This window comes from Peromyscus eremicus, chromosome 2 (genome assembly GCF_949786415.1).
Source record: "Peromyscus eremicus chromosome 2, PerEre_H2_v1, whole genome shotgun sequence".
Classification (NCBI taxonomy): Eukaryota; Metazoa; Chordata; class Mammalia; order Rodentia; family Cricetidae; genus Peromyscus; species Peromyscus eremicus.
In genome coordinates, this window is record NC_081417.1 from 62,975,762 (window position 1) to 63,003,283 (window position 27,522).

At 52.3% G+C, this 27,522-nt stretch overlaps 2 protein-coding genes across 5 annotated transcripts; both read left to right on the forward strand.

Moving 5' to 3' along the window:
* Positions 1 to 692: 692 nt before the first annotated feature.
* Positions 693 to 10,762, forward strand: Phf24 (PHD finger protein 24). Of its 3 annotated transcripts, XM_059255731.1 has the most exons (8): positions 693 to 740; positions 852 to 1,070; positions 1,787 to 1,972; positions 5,280 to 5,358; positions 5,675 to 5,880; positions 6,210 to 6,370; positions 6,667 to 6,762; positions 7,089 to 10,762. In XM_059255731.1, exons 1-8 carry the CDS (start codon positions 693 to 695, stop codon positions 7,183 to 7,185), a joined length of 1,092 nt encoding a protein of 363 aa, XP_059111714.1. In that variant the 3' UTR covers positions 7,186 to 10,762. The 3 variants fall into 3 exon arrangements, with proteins under 3 accessions (XP_059111714.1, XP_059111713.1, XP_059111715.1); XM_059255730.1 differs by having other exon boundaries at positions 693 to 1,070; XM_059255732.1 differs by having other exon boundaries at positions 713 to 1,070; positions 1,852 to 1,972.
* A 6,877-nt stretch (positions 10,763 to 17,639) lies between these two features.
* On the forward strand, positions 17,640 to 26,813 carry Dnajb5 (DnaJ heat shock protein family (Hsp40) member B5). Of its 2 annotated transcripts, XM_059254177.1 has the most exons (5): positions 17,640 to 17,799; positions 18,422 to 18,738; positions 20,889 to 21,133; positions 24,020 to 24,621; positions 24,806 to 26,813. In XM_059254177.1, the coding sequence occupies exons 2-5, from the start codon at positions 18,557 to 18,559 to the stop codon at positions 25,037 to 25,039; spliced, it is 1,263 nt and encodes a 420-aa protein (XP_059110160.1). In that variant the 5' UTR covers positions 17,640 to 17,799; positions 18,422 to 18,556; the 3' UTR covers positions 25,040 to 26,813. The 2 variants fall into 2 exon arrangements, with proteins under 2 accessions (XP_059110160.1, XP_059110161.1); XM_059254178.1 differs by lacking the exon at positions 18,422 to 18,738 and having other exon boundaries at positions 17,641 to 17,799.
* The last annotated feature ends 709 nt before the right edge of the window (positions 26,814 to 27,522 follow it).

A 27,522-nucleotide genomic window follows, 5' to 3' on the forward strand; every position in this document is an offset into this window, starting at 1 on the left:
GATGTTAGTGATCTTGACCACATACATGGAGGTGACAAAGTTTCCCGACTGCCTCATTCAGGAGACTTAAAAAATAGAAATCCATTCACTCTGGCTTGAAAATTAGCTAGCACTCGGTCGGGATAGACCCTGGGTGGACTGTGCTCAGTACTTACTGGAGGTGCTTTCTTTCAATCAGAAAACCTGAAGTGTGTTAGGTCTCCTTCTAGGGAAGAGGAAAAACTTGAGATCTGGAGTCGCAACCACCTCAAAGTAGCAGAGACCTGATGGCCCTGGGCTGGACCAGCTCTCCAGTAACATGGAAGACAGTTACCGCATATGTATAGTACTCTCTGCTTAATTAAGCACTATTTTTCTTCTTTCTTGTATATGGTGTGTGTGTGTGCACACACACACAGACGTACATGTTTTGCTGAGGTCAAACCCAGGGCCTTAAGCATGCAGCACAAAGCTCTCTACTGTGGAGCTATATCCCCCGCCCAAGTTCATTCTCTTACGTTGTCCTCATGGCAGCACTGTGAAGTGTGCTGAACAGATAGCCCTCAGTCCACCGGTGGGAAAACCAAAACCACAGCCAGTCGGAAGCAGAACCACACAACGTCTTGTGACTTCTTAGCATGTGCCCTTGCTACACTATTTAATAGTACCTGCCTTTTCCGTGAATGGCTAAAACTGATTTTGTCCACAGAGCCATGGGGGTGTTGATGTCCAAGCGGCAGACGGTGGAGCAGGTGCAGAAGGTGAGCCTGGCTGTGTCAGCCTTCAAGGATGGGCTACGGGACAGGCCTTCCATTAGACGTGGGGGTGAGCTGCCAGGGTCCCGCCGCGGCACTGTGGAGGGCTCTGTTCAGGAAGTACAGGAAGAAAAGGAAGCAGAGACAAGTGGCCCCGTGGTCCAGGAAGAGAGCAGTATCAACCGTGCAGCCTGGGAGCGGCTCCGAGATGGGCGTGGAATTGAGCCTGAGGAGTTTGACAGAACCAGTCGATTCACACCCCCTGCCTTCATCCGACCCACCCGGAAGCTGGATGACGACAAACCTCCAGATATCTGCTTGGATCCCCGGGAGGCTGTGAGTGTTCTGTTAAGGCAGGATTCTCCTGTCTTAGCCTTTATAAGGATCAAAGAACAGGACAGGGAAAGCTAGGTGTGGCTGAGGTGAGACTCTGAACCAGAAGATGGAGTTGGGTTCTGAACAGTCCTTTTCCCACAAGACAGGTTTAAATGTGTCTCAGTAGAGAGTGCTTGCCTTGCATGTTCAAGTCCCTGTGTTCCATCCCCAGTACCACAAAGGGAAACGATGTTCCATATGAATGAAATACTGGGTATATCTTGAATTAGTCATAGTGAAAAGACTTGGACTTTTGAGTGGGACGGAATGGGGCGGCAAGACAGATCTTGCGCTAACCCTATCATCTGTGGACTCTCAACCACAGAGGGTACTAACCCCTGTAGGGGACATTTGGGAAACTGAGGAGGGGGAACTGGGGTAAGATACAATGGTTGGGGGCTTCTGCTGTCATAAAGTATCAAGACAGCTGGGGATGTTAAATGTCGTATAGTGCTTGGGACAATCACTCACACAGATTATTTGCTGTGAAGTGCTAATTGTATCTCTGTTCCGAAACATAGTAGCAGAGCCCTAAGCAGCTAGAAGAGCTTCCTGGTTTTCATCCACCAGGAAGAACACTCTTACAACCTTAACCGCGGCTCCAGAGAGACCCAGCCCCATGCAGCAGCTGCAGGATCTCGCTATCTGTACCTTCAAATCCTGTTCCTTCCTGCCAGGTTGTCAACGATGAGATGTGTGATATCTGTGAAGTCTGGACCGCTGAGAGCCTCTTCCCATGCAGAGTCTGCACCAGGGTTTTCCACGACGGTTGCCTGCGCCGCATGGGCTACCTCCAAGGAGACAGTGCAGCGGAGGTGACGGAGATGGCCCATACAGAAATAGGCTGGAGCTGCTACTACTGTGTGAGTCTGGACTGCGGGACGGTAGGAAGACTTGGCATTCTTTCCGGAGGCCCAGTCTTAAAAATGACTGTTTCTAAGCAGTGCTTTAAGGGATTTTCTAACAGTGCATGCAAGGGTCCTCGAGCTAGACCATCAGTTCTTTGCTGGGCGGTGCACTGTATGGCACTTAAAAAATAATGTGCTAGGAGCACCCGGGCCCAGTTGTAACACACCAGACCTTTGCCAAGTGTGTTCCGGGGGAGCAAAACCACCCTCAGCTAAGCATCATAAGAAGAATAGGCCTAACTGATGGAAAGTAGTTCTGCATAGGGAAGTGCTAGGTTCTCTAAAAGTCTACAGCTGTCATTCCTTATACCTGAACCCCTGCAGCCTGCATCCTGAAGAGCCTGCATCCAACAGAGGTAGATCCTGTCGCAGAAAAACACTGTCTTGATGTCCTCACCTGACCTACTGCCTGTTAGGAGCTTTTGTTCCTCATCTCTGAAGTGATCATTATGTGAATTAAATAGCAAAGCTGTATTGATTCGTAACTCTGCAACTATATATAAATGCCTTCCAACTCCTAATGGCAGAAGGAATCTAAGGTTTCCATTGAAAGCTGGATTCACAGCCATTTATCACCATCCGGGAACAGAATCCCGGCCTTTCCTTCCTGCTGTGCTATCCTGCAGACTCTTCACTACCCTCTGATTCAGTGTAAGGAGCAGCTGGGGACTGTCCTCCTCCTCTGCCTGCAGAAAGCAGACATGTGCTACTTTCTGACTCTCCACCCATGGCTGATCCACAAAATCAAGTCTGGAAGCTATTTCCAGCTGCTGAATACCTCCCCTCTAGAATACACCACAGAAGACCCTACTCTATGGCCTCTCCACCCCCGCCTCCCTCTCTCTCTCCCCTGACCCGTACATACACTATATTGCCACCACCACCAGCCTTTCACTTACAGCAACCCTGCTTGCCAGTGTGCTGCCAGCATGGGCCTGGGTCAATATGTGTCTCTTTGCGGTCTCCCAGAATGCTCTGCTTCCTTCCCAGCGCTGCTGGGGTCCTGCCATTACCAACACCACCTCTACCAGCTTTTTACAAAGACTTCCTCCCAGTTCCTCCCTTTCTTTTCCTTCCATTCACAATCACACTTCTTAAGAGCACTTCCCTGCCTCCTGACTCCTCCACCCCTCCAGCCTGACCTCTGCATTCAGCACCTTGCTGAACTGGCTTGTACTGAGGTCATCAATAATCTCCCTAATTGTCAAGTCCAATGATCTGTTCTCTGGCGCCTTCTTACTCAGCCTTTCTGAGTGGTGTTGAACCCTGCCTTATTCCCTTCTCTTTCCTTGGCATTTATTTTATAGAATTTATACAATATGTGGAAACTAGAGATTCACAAATAATAAAAATCCCGCCACATGTATATTACCACTGTTAATTCACCTCTTACGGCGCGGCGCCGTCTTTGCTTGGTATCCGGTACTCCCGGTCTCTTCCAGCCGCCTTTGACCATTCTTTCTCAGTACCCTTGGTTTATTTCCAGTCTAGGTGCTGTGTTCCTCAGGATTCCGTCGTTTTTCTCACGTATTTGCTGTCTTTGAGTGACTTCATCCTCTAACCCACTATCTACACATTCCTGATTCCCATATCTGTGTCCAGACTTAAATTTCCTGCCTCAGGGGCTTCTCCATCTTGATGTCTCACCAGCAGTTCATGCTCAGAATGCCCCAAATGAACTCATCTTTCTGCCTAAACCTGCTCTTCCTCCATTCCTTGTCTCTGTGAATAGTAATATCATTCACCAGTTTCCCATTCCAGCTCTTCCCTGGCCCTCATCCCTCCCAGCTGGTAAGTCACCAGCTTCTGATGACTGGACTGCTGACGTCTCCCAGCTCCTTCCCCATCCCTGTTCTCATGTCTGCGTTTACACACTCATTTTTCTTACCTGTACCTTTGCAACAGCCACCTACCCGCTCTCTGTACCATTTCCCTACAGCAGTCAGAGATGGATGACAGCCACCCTCTGCGCCTCCCTGTTGTCCTTGGAATGAAGGCCTAAGCTAAGGGACTCAGTGAAGGCCATCCGAGGAGCTTCTCAGTTCCTTACCTATGTTTATTTCTCCTTGAACCCTTCGCATTCACACACAGCAGCCACACTGGATATCACAGCGTTATACCATTATGCCCAGCACACACCAGATGCTCAGTAGGTGTGTGCTGAAAGGATCGTTGGATTTTGTGAAACTTACAGATGAATACTCAGGAGATATCTGCATCCGCTCCTGGCTAGAATTTTAGGAGGAAACTTAGCCAACTATTAAAATGAACTTTCATTCTCTAATTCTTTTAATTTTTATTTACTTATTATTTATTTATTTGGTTTTTCAAGACAACGTTCCTCTGTGTAGCCCTGGTTGTCCTGAAAACTCTGTAGGCCAAGATGACCTCAGACTCAGGGAGACCCGCCTGCTTCTGCCTCCCAGGTGCTGGGATTAAAGGATTATGCCACAACCACCCTACAAAGAACTTTCAGTAGTTTAAAGACTGCATAGTAAGCCGGGCAATAGTGGCACACACCTTTAATCTCATCCAGCACTCGGGAGGCAGAGGCAGACGATCTCTGTGAGTTTGAAGTCAGCCTGGTCTACAGAGCAAGTTCCAGGACAGGCTCCAAAGCTACACAGAGAAACCCTGTCTCAAAAAACCAAACCAAACCAAACCAAAAAAAAAAAAAAAAAGACTGCATAGTAATGCTAACACAATAAGATCTCAGTGCTTCCTAGTAATTAAAACTTCTATGACATCATAAAAATTCATTTTGTTCAGGAACATTTCAAAACCGTTCTAGAACCATTTAAAGCTGCACAACCCACTAGAAGCAGGGCTAATTTTTTTTTTTTAACTAAAATGTGCTTTAAGCACAGCAAGTGCTTATAAAATAAATACATGCTGAGCGTGTGATGGCGCGACCAACGGCACCGAGCACTCGTGGTCCCTTTACGTCCTGCAGCAGCTGCATGAGATGCTTCTGTGACATCCCCCCATTTGCTCGTGGGGTAACTGAAAGCCAGTATTTTACTAAAGGGACTCAGCCAGGGTCAGGATATCTGGATTCCAGGGAGGATTCTTCCCCAAATTCAGACAGCCCAGAGCAAATCTTCCTCTTTCTGGGGCCTTAGTCTCCTTGACTGTGAATAGGGGCTGGGACCAGGTGATTCTGCCATCTCTCTGGGTGGAGGCATTTCCATCCTTCTTGACCCTTGGCTTCCATGTGTCAGTGGCCCGTGTGGTCACTAACCCCGCCTTTCCTTTCTCTCAGGACAACCTTAACCTGCTGCTCACCGAGGAGGAGATGTACAGCCTCACAGAGACCTTCCAACGGTGTAAAGTCATCCCTGGTAAGGCCGGCAGGTGCTGCCGAGAAGGAGGGGCCAGAAACACTCCCTTTCCTCCTTTCTGGGATGAACAGAGGGTGAGAAGAGGATTGGGGGGTTTGGGGAGTAGGGGTGAATGAGTCCTTGTTCCTGAGTTGTGGCCGTCAGAGGCACCCACTTCCACCACAGCTCCCCTGAGCTCTCCTGGCTATGGGAGGCATAACTGGACAAGAACTGGGACGGTGGGGGCACCGAGCGTGCCTTAGAGGAGAGCGAAGGCGTCCAAGGCTGAGGAAGGGTGGAGGAAGGGCGGGCATAGCCAGCAAGGGTGCCTCCACAGATTGCTCCCTGACGCTGGAGGACTTCGTGCGCTACCGCCACCAGGCAGCGAAGCGGGGGGAGAGCAGCAGGGCCCTGAGTGATGAGCAGGAGGAGCAAGCAGCCCGCCAGTTCGCGGCCTTGGACCCCGAACATCGAGGCCACGTAGAGTGGTCCGACTTCTTGTCCCACGAATCTCTCCTGCTGCTGCAGCAGCTGCGTCCCCAGGTGAGGAGTAGCGGTAATGAATGTCCACGGCTGACAGAGGCCTCGGATGCATGCTGGGCACGTTAGGGGAGCATTGGCAACTGTCCAAACGAGAGCGTGGATCAGAAAGGGTTCCGGGTCCATCCAGTGAGAGATGGCCAGTGACCAGGGCTGAGGAGACTGCTGGAGAAGATCGGCTTTCACTGGACTCCCCGAAAAATGTCAGGCTATCAAAAAGGCTCTGGGGGGCGTGAAGAGGGACAGTAAAGGTTAGGCCATGGAAGCGTGGCTCTCTGTAGTCTTCAAGATGTTTTCACCTTCGAGGCCCTAACGTATCTCTTCTTCCCCAGAACTCTCTACTGAGGCTTCTTACCGTCAAGGAGCGGGAACGAGCCCGAGCCACCTTCCTGGCCCGGGGCAGCGGGAGCGCCATCAGTGAGGCAGAGTGCCACCGCGCCCGGCACTCTTGGTTCTGTAAACGCCTTGCAGAGGCTGCTTCCTGCAGCGTCAGGTCTGCTTCTCCCCAGTCCTGCCCCTCTTCCTTTTTCCACCCGGAGGGCTTGCTGTGGCATGCATGCCCTTCTTTCTCCTCCTATGGGCAGAAGATCGCCCTGGGAACTAGGTAGAGGACGCGGTCCTGCCGGCAGCCTGTGAGGCAGCCTCGGTCCTGAACCCTGTGCTGCCCCCGTGCCGGAAAGCCTGGACGGGCGTGTCTGGGTCCATGTCTAGGCTTCACCGGAGTTTGGGAGGGAAGGGTCAGAGCCTTCTGTTGTCCCGCTCCTGACCGTATGTCCCTGCGTCTGGCAGCATCAGCCATGTGGGTCCCATAGCAGACAGCAGCCCGGCCAGCAGCAGTAGCAAGAGTGAACATAAGGCCCCGCTGCCTGGAGAGCAGGAGTCCAGGTGAGCCGACCCGACCCTCCTCTGCTGTAGAAAGCCCCACTGCCACAACACCCCTTATAAGTAAAAGAAGGCATTGCCACCTCCACCCCGGAAGAGCGAGAGCCCATCCTGAAAACCAGGCCCCAGAGGACACATTTGACCCCAGGTCTCTAGGGCCAGACGGCTGATCTGTTAGCTTTGTCCCATAGCCCACCCTAACCTTGTTAGTCATGAGGCAAGCTTCCCTGAGTTTCATCCAGCCCAGGGCAGCCTGCCACTGGGATTGGGTGTTAGGGGGCCTTCGGGCTCTGTACCCAGCCTGGCAAACCTGTTCTCTCCCTCTGCAGATCTGTGGACTGGCCCACCTTCCTAAGAGAGAACGTCATCTACATCTTGGCTGCTCGTCCCAACAGTGGAGCGATTCACCTGAAACCCCCAGGATAGTGTGGGGCGGAGCAGCTCAGTTCTGGGACGGTGGCATCCTCTCCTCCTCTCCTTTCTCTTTCCTTCCACTCACCTCTGGCGCTGAGACTCACAGGAATGGGGCACTGCCAACATCTTAATTTGTCATTAAGTTTTACGGCACCGAAGCCACCGTTCCCCTCACAACAGAGGCGGTGTGTGTATTGCCACACCGAGAAGCCCTGAGCGCTGTGGCGTCCGTCACCCGCTCCTGGACCGCCTCCTGCCCTCACATCGTGAAACTACCTGCCACCTCATGCATACATGTGTGCACATGCACATACAGCCACATACATGCCTAGATATCCATGCCTTCAGACTCCTGGTTCTTTTTTCGATGAAAAAGGACCAAAATCCCTTTGTGAAACCCCTGGTGTAGATGAGATGGTCTCTTCTCACTCTTTCTATTGGCCAGTCCTGATTTCCAGTAGAAAGAAAGGGGCAGATCAGCCTCGCTTCCCCTCCAGGAGATGCCGAGAGGCCCCCTGCCCACATTGAAACCCCCTTCCGTGATGAGCCACTGATGCTCGTAAGTGTCTGTGTGTCCCTCAGGTGTGTCGTGGCGGGAGAACCGTTAAAAATCATCCCTGAAGTTTGTGTTTAAATTCTAATTCCTCGTGACAGAAAAGGAAACTAGCTTGTGGATTTCTGACTGGAAAAAAGTGGAGACAGCCTCTCCCAGAGACCCAGAATTCTCTTTCAACCAGGTCCTCCAACTTCACAAGCCCTTAGCAGACCAGGGAAGTCAAGGTGAGACTCGTGGCCCCTGTTTGTTGAATGGTATCGCGCGGTCCGAAGCTCTAGGGACCCGAGTGGAATGGATACACTGGCAGGAATGACGACCCTCTGTGGGAGGTGCTTCAACCTGGCCGCTACGGAGGTCGGTGAGGACACATCTCATGGGAGAGAAGAGAAAAGCAGGTTTTTCCTGCTTCCCAGCCCAACTCCACCACAGCCATAGAAACGTGGCTTTATACAGAGGGCAAGCCAGCCTCGAACATAGCCTGAAGGAGGTCCTCAGAACCCCTCGGCAGTCTTGCTGAGACAGAAAAGGAGACGCAGAAGACTCAGAAGACCGGTATCTCAACTGTCAAGTCCTAGTCGGCGTCCTAAGGGGGAAAGCTTGTCCTTCTCCCCAAAACGGAGATGTAGCCTCAGCGGCTGCTTCTCCCTGCTGCTTGTTCATGTCTTCCCCTCCGTGCCAGGAGCTGGAGCTAGCCTGAGAGGCTTTGTGGACAAGCAGAGTGCCATGAATGCACCAAACGTGGCCCGCAAGCTTTGCCAAACCCCATTACCTGACGGTTCTGAAGCTCTCAAATCAATGGTGTGGGTCAGCCCTTAGACCTAGGGGTCCAGGTTCTGGATTTCTATTTTCAACCGGATGACTTAGGTATGGCCAGTTCGGACAACGAGGGCTTCTTCAAGAGACAGTTGAGCCAAGTCATGCAGAAGCTTGCATTGTCTCCACTGCTCAAAGCACTCGTACTGGAGTGAATGATCACAGAAGAAGAAGAGGCATATCACTCAGTGTTGAGATGCTCAGATGAAGTGGGGTCTGCAGCCCGGGCCTTCTGCCTAGAGCCCTGGGCGGCCTCTTTCTGTAGGAAGTGCCTGACCGAGAAGCAGGGTGGTGAACTGCTGGAGACAGGTTATCTAGGACTGAGATGACGCAGATGGGAGATACATGTGGGTTCATTTTGAAACCCACAGCTTTTAAAAACTACTACTTAAGGCTGGGCATGGTAGTTTTTAGCACACACCCTTAATCCCAGCACTCAGGGGAACAGAGGCAGGTGGATCTCTATGAGTTGAAGGCCAGTTTGTTCTAAATAGTAAGCTACACAAGTGAGACTTGGTCTCAGAAACAACAGCAAAAACTACTCAGCCACGTTCCCAAGACTGATCAGTAAGAGGGCCCATTATTTGATCTAATCAAAAAGAAAAAAGAAAAAAGCACAAAGCTCCTAGGCTCAAGGACTGTGTCTGTAGCAGCCAGGCCTGGGGTTTTCCATTGAGAAGATTAAAGCATATTAAATACAAGGTCTCTTGCTCACTCTCCTGGTGAGTCACCATCTACCCCTGTGACTGTGAACTGCTGAACCTCACAAGCCGTTTTGAACAGAGATAGTCTCTGGGCTTTGGGAATTGAACAGCACTTTCCTGCCACTCCCCAGCCGTGGGTACTGGGAGTCCCTCTGGCTCCATGGTCCTTTGCAGATCAAGATGATCCTTGCCACTTTGAAGCTGCAAGGGGGTTTGTTGTTCGTTTGTTTTGAGTTTCTTGCTCCTGCAGTTGAATGGCAGAAGACCACAGGCCACATCAGACTGGTTGGGTCCCAAGACTTGCAGAGCCAGCCCCACAGTTCATCCACAGTAGAACCAGGCCTGTTTGAGATCACCTCCCTATCCAGGACAGTGGTTTTCCATGGTGGGGGCCTGATGCAGAGGGCCCAAGGGACTCTCCCCCCAGCAAAGAATGGAGGTCCCAATCCACAACAATGCTGAGAAGCAGAAAGACAGACAGGACAGCCGGCCTCTTCCCCATAAGCATGTAGTGTTGTACCAAAGGGAGGGTCCATGGCTCCCTAGACAGTTGTTACAGAAGCCCTCCCCAACCCCACTGTCCATAGTCCCTCTCTGAATGGCCTCCCTGGAGTCCCTGCAGTATGTACAGAGGTACACTCTCATCACCTAGCAAGACTCATCCCTTTTCAAGCCTTTCTATCACTGTGACTGTCTGAAATTCTGCCAAGTGCAAAAATTAATGTCTGGCTCTGATGAGGGTATGAGAAAATGTTTCTGTCTTTTCTGTCATGGCTGCCAACAATTAAGATCAATGCTTTTCCCAAACAGCACCCATCCTGAGCTCCAACCAAGGGAGGCTCAGGTTACACATATGCTTCTCTGAAGACCGCCTGCCCCAAGCTTGGTTTTCCTCCAGCCATTCTCCTCCTTATATTCAGAACTAAGTGAAGGGGCTTCGCGACGACACAGCAGACTGCAGGGTCAGGGTTCCTGAGAGTGGCTTAGCTCTGCACAACCTCTCCAGGTCTGTTCCTTGGCCTCCTCACCTGAGGCCACCCTTCCCCCGAAAAACATTTGGACAGTGGCCCCTATGGTATCCCAGGGAGGGAGCCGTTTCCTCATCCCCAGGTACTAACCCAGCTCAAGTGCTCTTCCTTTGAGGACAGCTGCAGCAGAAGCCATGACTACATTGCCTCTTTCTACCCCCAGCCTAAGCAGTGGGCTGGCAGGGTAGACACTTGCCTTTCTGGCCATAGTGCTCCCTACGGGAGGTCACCTGGACCTTGTTTTAAGTGGCCAAGTCTTGGAGTTCCCCCCATTTCTATCACCAAAACAGAAAGCACAGAATTCAACTGCCTGGAAAGAGGGCACTTGACAGGGAAGTGAATACCAAGGCTGTCCCATGCCTTAGCCCAAAGCACAACACTTACTGCATGCATCATAGCTCCCAGCTGTGCGGAAAGCACTCAGGCTACGAGAAAGGCTCCGCAGAAACTGTCTAGCAGGGGCCATCCAGCCATGACTACCCAAGAGCCTCAAGGTTCTGAACTGGCAACAGGCTCTGGTGTTGGTATTCCACGTCTCCTTCTAACCAGCAGAATAAAGACAGATGCAGTCATGCGCTGCATATGTGCATAGAGAGAACACGAGTATATAGGGTTATTCGTGGCCCAGAGAATGGAGAATAAGGTCAGTTCTTGTCTGGACCTGTGCTTAAGAAGCCTGATTCCATTCTGCAATTCCATTCTGAGAACGGTGTCATTAGGCAACTTCTCAGTGCAAGCATCAAAGAGTGCTCTTACACAAACCAAGACAGCTACCACATTACTAGGCAGTATAACTTATGGGACCACCATTGTACATGCCATCTGTTGTTGGTTGAAATGTCACTGTGGCACATGACCATTCTGTACTTGGCACTAAAAGGCTAAACAACCTTGATGCCAGAATTGCAGAACACCCTAGCAGTACCTGTAACATGTAACCTTTTAACCTGCCATTTCCAGTGGAGTCAAATCACCACCTTCTCCTTGCCACTTGGGTTTACTTTGCTCACTGTGTCTCCCTTGGTCCTGGCTATAGCCCAGACAATGGAGATCTTAAGTGGGCATGATCAGTGTGTGGCCTGTTCCCACAGCTCAGCCCTGGAATATGGTGGAGCCGAGCATTCCTCCTGGTGTTGCTTGCTTTTTGCCACTATTTTTGGCAACCTTGAAAAGGAAACGATAGGTTACAGGATTCCCACTAGACCAACACTAAATAAAAGCTGTTCCCCCTTTGGACTGCATGCCCCAATAGCCCAGAGCATGGAGAAGAGGGTCAGGTCTTACCTAGACCAATGATTAAGAAGCCTAATTCCAGTCCTCTCCACATCTATAATCAGTAAAGGCCTTCAAATTTAGCCTCCGACCCTTAAGGGATATCGTGGTCTGTTTCCAGCCAAACAGGCTGGGAGGGAGGCTCTGAGAGCCCTTAAGTAACTGAGGATCCAAGGCCCTCTGGTTCCTCATGTACTTTTCTGCTGAAGGTAACTTGACAGTAACCAGAAGGGACCAACCCCAAGCCCTGTCTTCCTATCTACAGCTGCATGCTCCTTGCTGTGACTCAGCCTTCACAGTACTCCAGGCAGGAGCTCCCACAGGCTGGGCACTGCAGAAACCATAATAAAGAGATTGTGATGATGCTTCTGCTGCTTGCTTCCTGTTGTTTGGGATCCTCCCATTTCTCTGTCATTTCCCATCACTGACCAATTCCTGGCCTGAGTATAAAATGGGACACTGTAGCCTTCCTTCAGTGGCCATATTCTTAGCAACGTGTGTACATGCGTGCGTGCACATTGCCTGTCAAAGCACTTCAAGGGACCTATTGCAAGGTAATCTAGCACCTCCCGCCTCCACTCCTCAGAATAGACCCGAACAGGGAACAGGGCTTGTAGCCGCATGGAAGAAGTTTCACCACCTGCACAACTCGTCCACTCATCCTGCTTCCATACCTCCCCCCTCCAGGGTGTTCCCATAGGGCAGGGAGTGTCCGCCCGACTCTGGAAGTTTGATGACATCACAGGAGTTCCTTCTAATCTCCAGACTCAGGGAAGCTGAGCATCAGGGTAGCAAAAGGCATAAAAACTAAATCTTTGGCTGGTAAGATTGCTTCAGAGAACGAAGGCACTGCTGACCAGCCTGAGGACCTGAGTTCAGTTCCCATTGCCAATGGAGAGAACCAACTCCCGGTAGCTGCCCTCTGACCTCCACATGTCAAGGCATGCATGCACACACAAAATAAGCAATTTTTAAATATTAAAATTCTGTATCTCTGTGAACAACCAAGTTTCCCTTCCCTCCATTCAGCAGTCCGTGCTGGAGGTTTAATCCCTGCTAGAACCATGACTCACCAGCTGCCACTTGCTCCCAGGGCTTGCTGAAACCCCACCTCCACACAAACTTCCACCTCTCCTGCTCTGTACGTTCCCTCTGTCTCCCGAGTAGGTCATTTCTCAAAGAGAAACAGTGCTACTCAATTCTCTAGACATCAAGTTAAACCCAGTGCTCTCCCCAACTCCACTTTTTCCAGGGGTTCCTTGGGTCTGATGTGGCGAACCTATTTCCCTGTCTGTAAAAAAAGCTAAAGAACCGTCCCTGTCACGTCTGCCTTCTGAGCTGATAGAAAAAGCAGAATGAGGTTGGTGAGGAGAGGCGCCGAGCAGCTGGATGCTGGTTCCCTCTGAGGCCCGTGTTCCCTCTGAGGCCCACATCTTCCACCCCCCTGCAGTCCCAGGCACAGCTGTAGGTACCGCCAGTGGTCTCTGTCCACAGTGCTGAAGTCGCAGCCAGCTGGAGACTGTCCGTCCTTGTTCTCACTTTAAGTAAACATCAAATGCAGAGATTTCCAGGTTCAAAGATTGCCCTCAAATTCAGAAAGTATCATCAAAATGTTTTTATTTAACTTATTTCAAGTTTTTTTTTCAAAATCATAATAGACCAGAGATGAATCAGCAGCTCAGGGGCAAAAAAAGAGCTTATGATTTTAACTTGGTATGAGTGATCTACATGAGTTAACTACCAAAAAGGAAAAAAAAAATCAATGCAACCTAAGGCTACATGGAAAGAAGTCTAGTCAGGGAAGGGAGGCAAGCCATCTTGTTCAAGCCTTGTTCATGTCCAGCGCTCCCGAAACAAGCACAGACTGAAAGCCTTGAATGGCTGGAATCAAACAAGGCAGACGAAAAGCCCGGGAAGACCTGAATCCTGGAGAGGGTGAACATGAGCAGTGCAGATAGCTGATACTTGACAATGGGACCGATAAAGCTGGAGGCGACTCAAGGACAGAGCCTAGATGACAGGTGAACGTCGAGAAAATACAGTTCTTCTCAACAGAACCACAGGATGACTGAACACCAGGGAGGGCAGTGAAGCCATCAAAACATGCGACAAAGTGCTGAGTCTCAGAGTGTGATACCTGATAAGGTACTGAATCCTCTTGACACCTGAGGGGCCAGTCCACATTAAGCACCTTCTTGTACCTTCCCAGCCCTTATCCTAGATGATCTGAAGATAGATATGTAGGCTCAAGCAGTCACATAACTTTAAAGTTTAGGTCTCAAAACATGAAAATTTCCTTAGTTCACTGGTATGCTCTTGGAAGCTTGCCTTGAGAATCTCATGCTACCCGCCCTCTGCTGGCCATCCCTAGAACTGCCATCTCATCCTAACGTGAGAAATTACTCTTTGAAATCCCAAGGGTACTGATCACTTTCGTCTTAGAAGCTCAAGAAGATGCCCGCAAGTACCAGGGAGTTAAATCACTGGTCAGTGCTCTGTCAGTGAAAAAGACAAGTGAAAATCACAATGAGTTCACGTGTCTAGCGTTAAAATTAAGGCTTAACTGTGTCTAGGAAGTAAGCTGAGGCTGAGGCTGAGGCTGGATTCAAGGGATCCCTTTGGCCAAGATTAAAACTAGAGTCAGTGTCTCAAGCAAATGCCAAAGTTGGGACTCAGTGTGGGACCAATCCTTTGTTCATATGTCAGCACGAAGCATGTATCAAAAGAGATGCTAAGACTCTGACCATAGGAAGGAGTCAGTCTGCATTCAAAGCAGCATTAGTATGCCTAGGTGAAACATCACGTGATGAGTAGCCAGTCACTGGAGAATTCGGCCATGAATGCCACCCAGGGGACCAGTAGGGGAGATGAGAAACTAAATAAGGCAGCCTCTAGTTTCTCAGGAGTTGCTGGCTTTAAAAGTGGTGATGCAGCTCCCCCTTTCTCCTCAGTCCCAGCTTCATATTAAAGCCTCCTCACACATCACACTGCACATACAAATCATAGGTTCAGTTTGGGGAAAGGGGCAGCCCAAGAGCCCATGCTGTCACTGCATAGAGCTGGCAGCTGTGGGGGTAGTCTTCCTTGCCTCCAGGATTCTGTTTCTACTAGCAACAGGGCCTGGTATCCTCCCACCTCCAGATCTTAGCAACCATGGGAGCCCCTGGCAACTGCTGCCATGGTGACAAGACAGGGAACTAGGAACAGGCCAAGGGGGGAAGCACTTCCTCTGGAGGATTTGGGAAGTGCAAGATAGGGGCTCCCCTCCCATACACAGTCTGGGAGGGAACATGAGCTCCTGCTTAAACACCCCCTCACTGGCACCCACCCCCATCCCCTTGCCCACAGGTTCCGGTTCCCTCAGGGTGAGAAAATGAGGGACACCTAGGGTTATGACGTCTCCACGAGGAGGGAGGACAGGCGGGGGTGTTTGGAACCAACACGATCACAGATGCGTACATACACTGGCAGAAATGGTGTCAATAGCCACATGCTCCCCTCACTCTTTATCATGTAGTCACATGCCTGCACAGCCATTTATTTAACCATACATGTGTGCTGATACAAAACCACATACCTATACCAAGTACAGAATCAGGCACACTACACACAAAAATAATTGTGCAGATACACACTTACAAACAGAATCATGACTACCACGGCAAATAACTCCCAATCAGACACACGCATGTGGGGTTGCACTCACACCCAGATAGCCCTGAGCACACAGTAAGTGTTGATTGGATTGAACATTAATCGCATGCCAAGCTCAGAACGAAGGCCATTACATGTGTCACCTTAATTGACCCTCAAAAGAGCCCTGTGAGCTTCCAGGTTGCTTGGTCCATCTGCCGAGAACAAATGAGGCACAGAGGTGGCAAGTGGCCTCACAAGGTCACCCCGCTGACTGACTCCAGCACTCACCTTCTTACGGTCTATGCTGCACTGCGTCCTCGGGTTCAGATGCCCAGGACAGTAGGCCAGAAGGCAACAGTAGTGATCCGGGCAAACAACGGAGTTTGGGCCCCACTTCTAAGGACACAAAGCCAGAGTCCCTGAAGTCCACGCCCACAGCTTAGCAGAGCCAGGTAAAGGCTTGTGAGTAAACTCGACCTCTGTGCTGGCGTGGACAAGGCTGGGAATGCAAGAGGCAGACTTAGAAAGTAACATAGGCACTGACAGTTGGGGCCCCTCAAGACAGGAGGAAGGATAGTGAGAGCCCCCAAATCGTAGAAGCCAGTACTACTTCCGGTCCCCCTCTTCCCACGCTACCCAACTCTGTGCCACACTGCCCCACTCCCTCATCACTGTCTCATCCGTTCCTCCTCTGTCCTACAGTCTCCGCCCCGGCCCATCTCACCCCCTCATTTCCTCTTTGCCTCCCACCCTGTCTTCTGGCCCCTTTCCAGTTCCCAACCCACCTCCTTCAGCCAGATACCTGTTAGCTACCCCCCCCCCCCGTACTGATCACACCATCTCCCACCTTCTGCTCTCCTCTACCCCACTTCCTCTTTCCACCCTAACTTCTTTTCTCACGCTAAACTCAAATTCCTTTACACTCCGAGAGTCCCATGTGGAACACTGGGAAGAGGCAGGTAGTTAAGAATATGTAGACCTTGACTCCAAATCCCCAGACCCCTCTCCTGCTCTTATCTGGGCCTAGGTACTCCAAGCCTCAGTTTACAGTTCCACCCAGCTTGCATGGCCCGGTAGGTGTCTAAATCTGCCTCTTGAAACTGACAAAGAATGAGAGGCGAGAGCATTTTCTCAGGCCTTTTCTTTGTCACCAAATCTCCCAAGAACCCCCTCCCCCTCTTCACCCCCAGATTACCCCCTCCCACCCCCGCTCCCTCCAGCACAGATGGGCCTGGGAGACAGTAACGTGGGCGCCAAGCTCAGTGTCTGCTGGAGCGGCGGCTTCCGCTGGCGACCGCCTCCGCAGCCCCGCCTGCTCCGAGTATCGGGGACACTGGGGCTGAGATTTAATGATTTACTGGGGGTTGGAGGGGGGCAGAGGTGACAGTGTATGAGGTTGTTAAGAAAGAGGACCATGAGAAGCTGAGGTAAAGGGTTAAAGGGGGAGCTGTGTGCTATGATATTGCAGACCACAGAAATAGGGAGATGAATTAAGAATAAGACAAAAGGAGAAAAAAGTAAGAAAGATACAGAGCAAAACAGAATATTGGGGTGAGGGAAGGCCAGATGTCGCAGGGGATGTGAAAAAGGACTTACAGACAAAGATGAAAGATTGATGATAAGGGCTCTGAACTGGGCGCGGCGGACTCCCAGGGGCTGAGAAGCGGCTGCTCCTTAGCGAGCCAGCCGCCAGCGTGAAAGGGAAGATGGAAAGGAGCTGGACAGAGAATCATGAAGATGTCCCCGCTGGAGTTACCAGTTACTAGTGCAGAGGGGAGGTCGCAAGGGCACTTAGACTCTCGAGTCTATGCTGGTCTGTTTTGTGTTACAGTTAAGCCATGTCAGGTCAACCCCAGATCTAGACAAGGTAAAGCTAAACCAGGCCGAGTCGGGTTGGCTCACAATTTGTTAAAAGACAGGTGAGAAGAGGTGACATTTTGGCACTGGTCCAGAGGCTACACCGCCCCCAGTGCACTATTCTCTCTCTCTTTCGACTCTCCTAAAAGAAGAACGGAAAGAACGCCTGGTGTCACCGCCAACTGGTGAGCGCAGTTTTCCTGCTAGGTTGTCTTTGAGGTTGCACTCATTCCAGAAGGTTCTCCCTGGACTCTCAAGCGGTGGCCAGCACGTCTCACCTCACACTGGAGATTGGACTAATATAGTTGCCCCACTGGCTTGGGTCGAAGTCACAGGGGACAAGCCAATAAAATCAAAGGGCGTCCGGAGTTGCCGCCCTCTGTCCTTTTCACCAATGACACGACGAGATGGAGAAGAGGTGTGGTTGATTGATCCCGGAGGGCACCAATCACACCCACACCAATCACTGCCCGGAATGTGTGCGCGTGTGGCCGGGTGACAGGGGCGGAGAAGGGGTGGCTATCACCCGGACGCTCGTTGAAAGGTGTCCAATCACAGCAGAGTCTGGGCTGAGTGACGGGCAGACGGTCCAATGGGAAGCGCGGAGGCGGAGCCGTGGGGGCGGGCTCCCGGTCCCGCTGTCTGCGGCCGGCGGGCAGGCGACTCCTGTCCCGAGTGGAGGCGGCGGAGCCGAGCCGGAGCCGGGGGAGGGGGCAGCGGCTGACAGAAGGACCGCGGCGACGCCCGCAGCTCCTCACCGGTGAGGGCGCCGAGCGAGGACCCGGGGGTCCCGGGGGTGGGGCGTCGAGAAGACAGGTCCGGGTGGGGGGGTTGGGACACCGAGGGTCCATAGCCTCCTCTGCTGTAGGGGTGCGGGTCCCGGGAGCTCGGGGTCTGCCAGGGTGCCGGGTGTCTGCGACGAGGGTCGGGTTGGGTCGGGCCGGGTTGGGTTGCGCCGGGCGGAGGCGTTTCTGAGCAGGCCCGCCAGCCAGCTGAGGTGACATCACCGACCCCCTCCCCCGCGCGAACCCCCTTCCTTCCTCTCCCCGCCGCGCCTTTTGTCCGGGCCAGGCTCGGCTCTGCCCCGCCCCTCCCCGCCCATCTGCGGGGGAGGAGACTCCCCGTCAGTGACTTCATTGAGTAGGTTCTCGGGGATTGGGCTTGGGTCCTCCCCAGAGAGGCGAGCGGAGCTCACTGCCTCTCAGGCCCTCGCCGTCACACCTGTCCCAGGTACACACGCTGCCACTCAGCAAGCACACGCTGTCACTTCCAGCCTCACTGTCACCCAGCCATACAGCCACTCACATTCAGCCCGACACGGCTGTCCCTGAGGGGCAGGTGGCCGCTGGACCCTCTCCCTCCGCTCCGCACCTGGGGATCAGGTCCGGCTCCTGCGGCACGACACCGGCCTTGCTGGGCAAGGGCCTCTGAGAATCTGAGGAGGTGGCTTCCCGAGCTGCAGCAGCGTCCCAAGCAGGCTCCGGTGGAGCGACCAGAGGTGAGGGGCTTGGCTGGGCATGTTTAAGCGCACAGTGCTCTCCTGCCCACCCCCAGCAGCACCCCCACTACAGGCTCGAGGAGCTTTCCGGAGCTTCCCACACTTCTGGGGAGAAGACTTCTTAGCCAGCTTGATGTTTAAAATTCAGCTGGAGCCCTTAAAACTTCGAGCGTGGACGCTGAATGGGTTTGTAAAGTTTCGGTAAGTCCCTCCTGAGAAGGGCACTCACACCCATGCGGAGTCAGATTCTCCACATCAGCCATCCCCTGCACTGTCTCCTTCTCCCTCCCTCCCTCCCTGGCATCCTCATCCCATCCTGTGACATCCTTTGACCTCACCTGCACGCTTGAATGAACTGTACCCCTGTCATCCATCTCCCTCAAACTGTTTCCACACACATCTCCAGTATCTCCAGTTCTCCCTCTGTCACCTGTCTTCCGCTTCACCCATTTCCTCCCGGTCCCTTTTGCTGTTTATCCTCATTGTTGTCATATTCCTAGCTCGCCCTTAACATAGTCCTCATTCTTCATCAAAGGCCGAGCCATGCCATGGGGCTCCTTTGTCATCCCGCCACGTGGCTGGTGGGGAGGGAGCCGGGAGCGGGGTGGAAAGGTGGGAAAGGAGGCAGGTCCTCAGAGTCTGCCCTGTGTCTGTGGAGGCCAGAGATTAGGGGTGGAGAACAGGTAGTAGGCGGGTGCCAGAGAGGAAGCTGGCAGTGGTGGAGGGGGAATGGGGGGACCACAAAAAGGCGGGTGGGCTGGTAAGCTGTGCCACTTGCCCTCCGCCTAGAAGCTGCTGGAGTTCTCTGGCCCCCTGTTGCTGTCCTAGGTTTCTTTCGATCCTGGGGTAAAGGAAGTGTGGGCTGAGACAAAGATGGCAGACCACCCCATCTCCCTCTCAGACTGCTCTGAATGCCGCTTCCGAAAATGGCTGCTCTCCCCCAGATGCTCTTTCTTCTCTGCCTCCCCCAACCCCAGTCTCCCCCACAGGCGTGACATGCTGGTGTGGGGAAATGGGGGAGTGCCCGCCTTTATGGTGCCTTCTCTTTGTCAGAGTGAGGTGACTCCCAGAACCATGAGTCAACCCAGCCACCTGCAGCAAGCCCTGTAGGGGCAGGAGCTAAGGTCATTCTCCCTGCCTACCTGGGGCCCCAGAGGCTTCCCCCCTAACTGTCACAGCCCTGCCAGGACACCTCATACATCTCACTACTGTAAAGTAGTCAGGGGCAGAAAAGCAAGCCTCAGCTGTGGCTGCCAGAACATTGCTAGAAAGACTCTGGTTCTCCCTGTTTTGACAAGGGTTGGCTACACCTCCAAAAGGCTAAAGAATGGCGTCTGGCCACTCCCTCGAGTCCCCTCCCTTCATATCATCCACATATCCATTGATGAGAGCAGGTTAGAGTGGAAGAATCAGAGCGCCATGGTGATGTCCTTGAACCCCACTTAGAAGGGGTCATCAGAGGAGTATAAGCCTAGTGCGGAGCCAGATCCTAAACTATAGGGGCAGATAGATAGAGGAGGGGCTTGCAGCAAAGGTATTTAGGACACAGTGGTTAGTGTCTTTTTGTCTCCCGACACCTAGCCTTTGAGAAAGCCTCATCTCTGGTGCTTTTGTTCACTACCATTGGTGCTTGGGCAGCATAGACATGTATTCACACTTCAGTGTGTAGATCCTTGGAAACGAGTAGAGGCAACTGTTACCCTGGTTGGGGGATAGACAGTGTCCCCCCTTGCTAATGAAGGTGTTAGGAACAGCAGTTTCCAAAGGCTGTGAGTCACTCTGTGATCTGAGTCACACGTGAAGCTTAGCATAGCCTGGGGGGGCAAGGGCAGAGGGATCTAGACTCCAAACTCCCATACCCTGATTCAGCTGGCTGAAGACTAGAGCCTGTTCCCGGTCCTGGGCTACTGCCCCAGCTGTCCTCAGTCCGGGCACCATGCCTGAGGTGTGGCGTAGGAGAGACTACGAAGCTCAGGTGACCTCACTCAGTACACTGACCTTCGCCAGCTTCTGTGTGTGAGTCTGTCAGTCCACAGTGCCATCTCACTCAGAAGGGCCTCTCAGGGGTCCTCAGGCTGGCCCAAGGGCCTGGGCCTCAGCCTAGACCTGAGAAGTGGGCCACAATCTTCAGCCAGAAGCTGAGAAAGGAATCACGGAATCCTAGCATGTCAGAACTGGAAGACAGCATCTAGCCAAAACTTTCATTTTACAGATGGGGAGACAGAGGCCCAGAGAATAGGCATGACCTATTGAAGGTCATACAGGGAGTCATTTAAGGATTGCAGGATCATCAGGAGTGGGGCTGGGCTGTAGAGAACAGGGCACCAAAGATTGGACCTGGGTTCTTTCAGAAACAAGGAGCCTAGCACCGGTCCAGTGGCTGTGATGGGAAAAGATTATTACAAGATTCTCGGGATCCCGTCAGGGGCCAATGAGGATGAGATCAAAAAAGCCTATCGGAAGATGGCCTTGAAATACCACCCAGACAAGAACAAGGAACCCAACGCTGAGGAGAAGTTTAAGGAGATTGCTGAGGCCTATGACGTGCTGAGTGACCCCAAGAAACGGAGCCTGTATGACCAGTATGGGGAGGAAGGTAAGAAGGTGCACAGCGACCCAAACCTGGACCCCCAAGTTTCTCTGGAGCCCTGGGCAAGCCAGTTCTCATGGTGGGGTTGGAGGAGCCCAATCGTTCACTACCTGGTCACAGCTCACTGTCTTCCTCATCTCTCTTCCCCCTCCCTTGGCCCTTTCTGGCCCTAGAGAGGCTGGAGTCTGAGCCAGAGGCCTCCTCTCCCCCCCCCCCCCACCTTCCTTCCTTCCCAGCCTTATTAGTCCTGCCTGAAGTCCCTGAAGCTTCATTGGCTGTCTGAAAGGTTGGGGAGAGTGAGCCTGTGACTCTCTGAGCACGGCATTTACATTCATCAGCATAAAAGTCTGGCCCTTGAACAGCCAGGGAATTAACCACTAGAGTTCTCAGTGGAAATGGTTGTTGCCACCATCCCCCAATCCCTGGCCACTCCAGGCCAACAGAACAGAGATTTGCCTCCCAGAGGAAGTGGCAGGGATCCAGGAGTGGCAGGGGAGATGTTGCGGGCATCTTACCCTTCCCTGGGGCAGTTGGTGGACACGCACAGGGTGGGCAGCAGGAAAGGCCCAAATAAAGCCTCCGAGAGCATGGCTCCGCCCAGCACATCCCACGGGCATGATGTAGCTGCTAATTCTGGGCCTGCCCCTCGGGGCCCGCCTGCCACCCGCCAGCCACAGGCACCTGTCAGGCTATATTAAGAGACATTGTCACAGCTGAGGACTCTCCTTCCTGGGAAGACCTGCCCTTCCTCCTAGCGACATCCACCGCTCTTCACACTATCCTCCTCTTCACCTTCCCCAGAGTGTGCTCAGAATGAACCGGGCTAATGGCATGTAGTATGCCTGATTAAAAGCAGGGGCTGAAGAGCATGTTCCTTCCGTCCCCTCTTCATTTTGTGTTCTGTTCATCTCTGCCGCTCTCCTCCCCATGCCTCATCTTCCCAGCTCCCTCTTTTTAGTCTCTAGGCTGTGAGCTCATTCCATTTTTCCCTGATCATTCCTAGACTTGCCAGTTCTCAGAGAGCCCGGCACCTGCTCCAATCCCCAGCATTCTCCCAGCTCAGGAGGGAGGATGGGAGCAGGGAAAGAAGGAAGGCCATGCAGGCACCATGCCTCCATGTGGCCTGTCTCAGAATTGCATCCAATCCTGCACTTAGCCTAACCCTTTAGGAAAAGGAGCTGCAGAAGCTACCCAAAACTTCCTCCCCCACCTCATACACGACCAAGCCCAAGTGAAGGCAACACCCAGACCCGGACCCTAGAAGCCCCTGAGTTCTGGTGTAGATCATGGGCACTGTGGCCCAGGGAAGACCTCTGGGTTGGAGGAGGGAGAAACAGCCTTGGAAAGCCAGTTCTATTTCTGTCTGCCCTCCCTCTTCCTCAACAGCCAGCCAGAACAATTGTGCACAGAGTCTGTGTGCAGCTCTGGCTTGGGACAAGTTGTTCTCTGCTTGAAGTGAGGTGGGGTGGTAAAGCAGGAATCCCCGTGGTGAGAATTCCCCTCTTGTCATCAGTCCAGCCTCCTGCTCTCTCAGGAGCTCTGCCTAGCTTTGCGAACTTGCTTCAACAGGAAGAAAGAACAGACCCAAGTCTTGGGGGAGGGTTAAGGGGCGGCTGCCACAAGCCCCCAAATGCCTGCTACTTACTTGTCCTCTCTAAGGAAACCCAAACCCGTCCTTGTAGTCCCATGAAATAAGAGGGTAATTTAGGCCCAGATTCCCAAGACCAAATGAAATTTTAGACAAAAGGCCTCAGAGAGGGCTAAGGATACAGCCTAGTGCTAGGACACTTGCCTAAAGTGCACAAAGCCCTGGGTTCCTCCCCAGAAATAAGTCTCAATGAGAGGGGCCCTTCCCCTCGCCTGGGCCCCATCCCTGAATCTATATATTTTGGATCAGTCTGTGTTAATCCCCTCTGCCATACTTCCCACTACTCCATCACACACCTACCCTGAAAGTACCATCCAGCAATCTGAGTCCCATAGACAAGACCCAACTCCAGAGAGAGCATCTGGGGTCGCCGCTTGCATGGTCCCAGCCCACTGATGTGTGGTGGTTGCTCCACATTAGATGTGGAGTGCAGGGCTGGTGTGATGTAACCCTGGGGAAGCTGGTCCAGTGTAGCCTCTGTCTGTACTACGTGAATGGCAGTCCCTGAAGCTGTACGACGGACTCAGAGTGTGGAAATAAAGGAATTGAATTTTTTTATAGAAAAATAGTTCCTCGTTTCCATGTCAGCGAGCTTCCTTGTTTTTTGAGACCTCTTGATTTCCTGTTGGAGCAGAATCAAAGCAAGGTTCCTCCTAGATTGTGTCCACACTTCATACTAGCCCCTCTGTGGTCAAACCTTGGCTGTTTGTCTCTAGCCCTGGGTATCTTGGGAAGTCAACAGAGATTTGGGAGTCAGGTATAGCCTGTCATGTGATACGAGGCCAGCTGCCCAAGCTTTTATGAGGCATGTTTGGACTGAGTAAGTGGGAATGATTACATAACAGAAGCCATCTCCTAAGTCCCCTAGTCCTTGCTTTTCCACTTATTGGCTAACTAGCTTGAGGGAATCTCAAGGTGCAGATTGTTTGGGTTTGTTTTTTGAGACAAAGTCTCACTACACAGTCCAGACTAGCCTGAAACTCTGTCCCCCTGCCCAGTTTTTTGAGTACTGAGATTACAGGCGTGCACCACCATGCCCAGATACGTACTCCTAAGTATGGAGTTAATTGAGTGGATATTAGTCTGTCCAAAGCTTTTCTCACTCTGTTGGTCTAGCCCTCTCTGTGGGAGTTAAAGGTTGCTTCTTTATCTAGGCCCAGGAACTGGCAGCTTAGCGGTAGAGGAAAGAGACTGGGATGGGGCCAGGATGGACCACACTGCCCCTAACTTCTCCTCCCCTTTAGGCCTCAAGACCGGCGGTGGTACTTCAGGTGGTTCCAGTGGCTCCTTTCACTACACCTTTCATGGGGACCCTCATGCCACCTTTGCTTCCTTCTTTGGTGGCTCCAACCCCTTCGATATCTTCTTTGCCAGCAGCCGCTCCACTCGGCCCTTCAGTGGCTTTGACCCAGATGACATGGATGTGGATGAAGATGAGGACCCATTTGGTGCCTTTGGCCGCTTTGGCTTCAATGGGTTGAGTAGGGGTCCAAGGCGAGCCCCAGAACCACTGTACCCCCGGCGCAAGGTGCAGGACCCCCCTGTGGTGCATGAGCTTCGGGTATCCCTGGAGGAGATCTACCATGGCTCCACTAAACGCATGAAGATTACAAGACGGCGTCTCAACCCTGATGGGCGAACTGTGCGCACCGAGGACAAAATCCTGCACATTGTCATCAAGCGCGGCTGGAAGGAAGGTACCAAGATCACCTTCCCCAAAGAGGGTGATGCCACACCTGACAACATCCCAGCCGACATTGTCTTCGTGCTCAAAGATAAGCCTCATGCACACTTCCGCCGAGATGGCACCAATGTGCTCTACAGTGCGCTCATCAGCCTCAAGGAGGTGGGGCGTGTGTGTGTGTGTGTGTGTGTGTGTGTGTGTGTGTGTGTGTCTGTCTGTCTGTCTGTCTAGAGGAAGCATCTCTTTCCTTTCCTTTCTGACACACATCCCCACCCCACCCCCGCGTACATCTTTGTCCTTTCTCTCCACTCTCTCGCTTTTCCTCACTCTGCCTTATCTTCCCCAGGCGCTGTGTGGCTGCACCGTGAACATTCCCACCATTGATGGCCGAGTGATCCCTCTGCCCTGCAACGATGTTATCAAGCCAGGCACCGTGAAGAGACTCCGCGGGGAGGGCCTCCCCTTCCCCAAGGTGCCCACTCAGCGGGGAGACCTCATTGTTGAGTTCAAAGTTCGGTTCCCTGACAGATTACCACCGCAGACACGGCAGATCCTTAAGCAGCACCTCCCCTGCTCCTAGGCTCTGCCCTGGCCAGTCTGGAGCCCGCCACAGCAATACCCCACACTCACCCCATCTCATGTGGACCCAGCTGGATGCCCACCGGACACTGGCACTTTCTAAAATGCAAAAAAAAAAAAAAAAAAAAAAAAAAAAAAGCCACTGATTTTCAGGAAACTGTTCCTGTCCCCAACCCCTTTCAGAGCTGGGCTGCTTTGGGGGAATGGGAGGGAGGTGGGAGAGCTAGCCCAGGCCAGGGGTCAACTTTCTGTCACTAGCTTTGACTCCAGTTCCCACTCCAGTGGCTGGAGAGTGACTTGAGTGCTACTGGAAGGTAGAGAGTCCTTGTCCACGCCTGTAAATAGCACGTCCTCCTCCATCTCAGCCTTGCTACACCTTTCCTCTCCCTTCCCTTTGGCTTCCTCCTGTTTCTGGAGAAAGAGGACAGAAAGGACACCCCTCCCTCAGGTCTGTAGTGTCCAAGGCTATCCCACAAGTATTCATGCACATGGAGCACTTGCCTAAAGTGGTCTGTGTCTCTCTGGGAGACGAGAGGAGCGGACATAGGAAGGGAAGGTCCGTTACCTGTGAACAAGGCCATCCATTGAGCACGAGACACTTTTTATTTGGGGACAGGGAGGTGAACCAACACTCAGGAAGGAGCCTCCCCAACAGCTGCTCTGCCTATGCCCCACGGAGTTGGAGGGTCTGTCCCCCCAGCTGCTCTAAGGAGTGTTCACGGGTGGGAAAAAGAGAGGCTGAGGCATTACAGCTAAGAGGTGGGGCAGGACCCACCTCCCGGCCATCATCAGGAAGGAAAGGGCTTAGGGGTCAGGTGGCAGCTACTCCCCACCAAGAGATTCAGGATCACAGGTTCTCCCCACATCTCTGAACTCAGGGCCAGGCCACCCCAAACTTCCAAACCCCACTTTTGTGATATGTGAAGCTACTTATTTCTTACCTTTCTTGGAGGCTGTGTCAGAGATTTCCAGCCCCTCTCTGCCTGTGTGACCCCCACCCCACTCCCACAGTTGTATAAAAGTCAACCCGTGAAGAGCTGGGAGGAGGAGACTGCTTCAGCTGCTCCTGGGGTGGGGTCTTTAGGTTTCCTCACTTTGACAAGCCCCTGAATGTTTTTATAGTAGTTTTTTGTATTTTTTTGTAATGACAGTATTATGAAAAAAATAAAGTATTTTAAAAATATGGCCTCTGAGCAGGAGCAGGGCCCCTGGGGTGCAGGCAGGAATGCACGGGCACTGTCGGCCTCCTTCCAGAGCCCTGATCACACCCAAAAAAGCCAAGCGACCTCATATAAGCCGAAGCTGACCCTTCTTCCTGTAAGCTGACTTTTTGGAATTCCAGAACGTACACCCTAGACAACAAAGCTAGAAGCCACAAGCCTGCTGTCTAGAAGAAGACACCCTTGGCTGTGAGAAACAGAGCCTGTCCTCTTCAGAAGCGCTATCAACATGAGCACGAACAGACTTGTCTAAACGTTCTCTTTGAATTAGAGACATTTTATTCCTTGGAGGGAATGGAGGACTTTCTGACTGATGAGAATAGGCACACTCCCAAAGACAAAGTTTGGCCACCAAGTGGGCTGGAGAGATGGCTCAGCAGCTAAGAGCACTTCCTGTTCTTACAGAGGAGCCAAATTCAGTTCTCAGGACAAATATTGGGCAGCTCGCAGCTGCTCAGGGGAACGTGACAACCCTGGCCTCTGCAGGAACCTGCACTCATGTGCACACATGCACACACACTTATTTAAAAATAATAAAATTAATTTTTTTCTTAAGTTTGGGCACAGAGAATGTAACTAGAGTACGCTGGCAGGGCCTGGCTGGGGATCTGGGTTCCCTGAAGGGCACTAAACACATTGTTGCTCCTTGAATCACACATTTTCTGAGGATGTCCTGACCTGCCTGTCCCTGCTAGACAACTCTGACTTCTCAGGGCCTGGTCAATACTGCATAAAGGCCACTGCCTTTTCCCCTTGGGTCTGGTAGAGGGAACTCTGTGGTTATAGGAATGGCCACCTTCAAGTATGCCAGCCACACTGCTGGCTGGAGAGAGGCCCGAAACAGCCTTGAGACCACTGTTCCCAATACCACAAGGATGGCTGCCCTCTGCAGGGCCTGGCCCCCCACAGATGGACCCTGAGCGTCTCTGGACCTTCCTGACTCTTCATCCTGCGCAGAAACCCTGACAAAGGCTCCCATCCTCTGACATGAAGCACTTCCTGTGGGAGGCTCTTCCTCCTGCTCCCCAAACCAGGGGGTCTGGATCACAAAGATGTCTGCTTGGGTGGGGTAGACCCCACCCTGAATAATCCTACTCCATTCTCTCCTGGTCTCGTTCACTTGGGGCTAAATATTATCTTGTGTCTTCCCTGAGACCTAAAACTTCAGGATCTGGATGTCCTGGACCAGAATTCTCCTTCTGGCCCCTCTGTGAACACACAGGACCTAGGAAATTGTCCTGTCTTCATGTTTCCACTGAACACA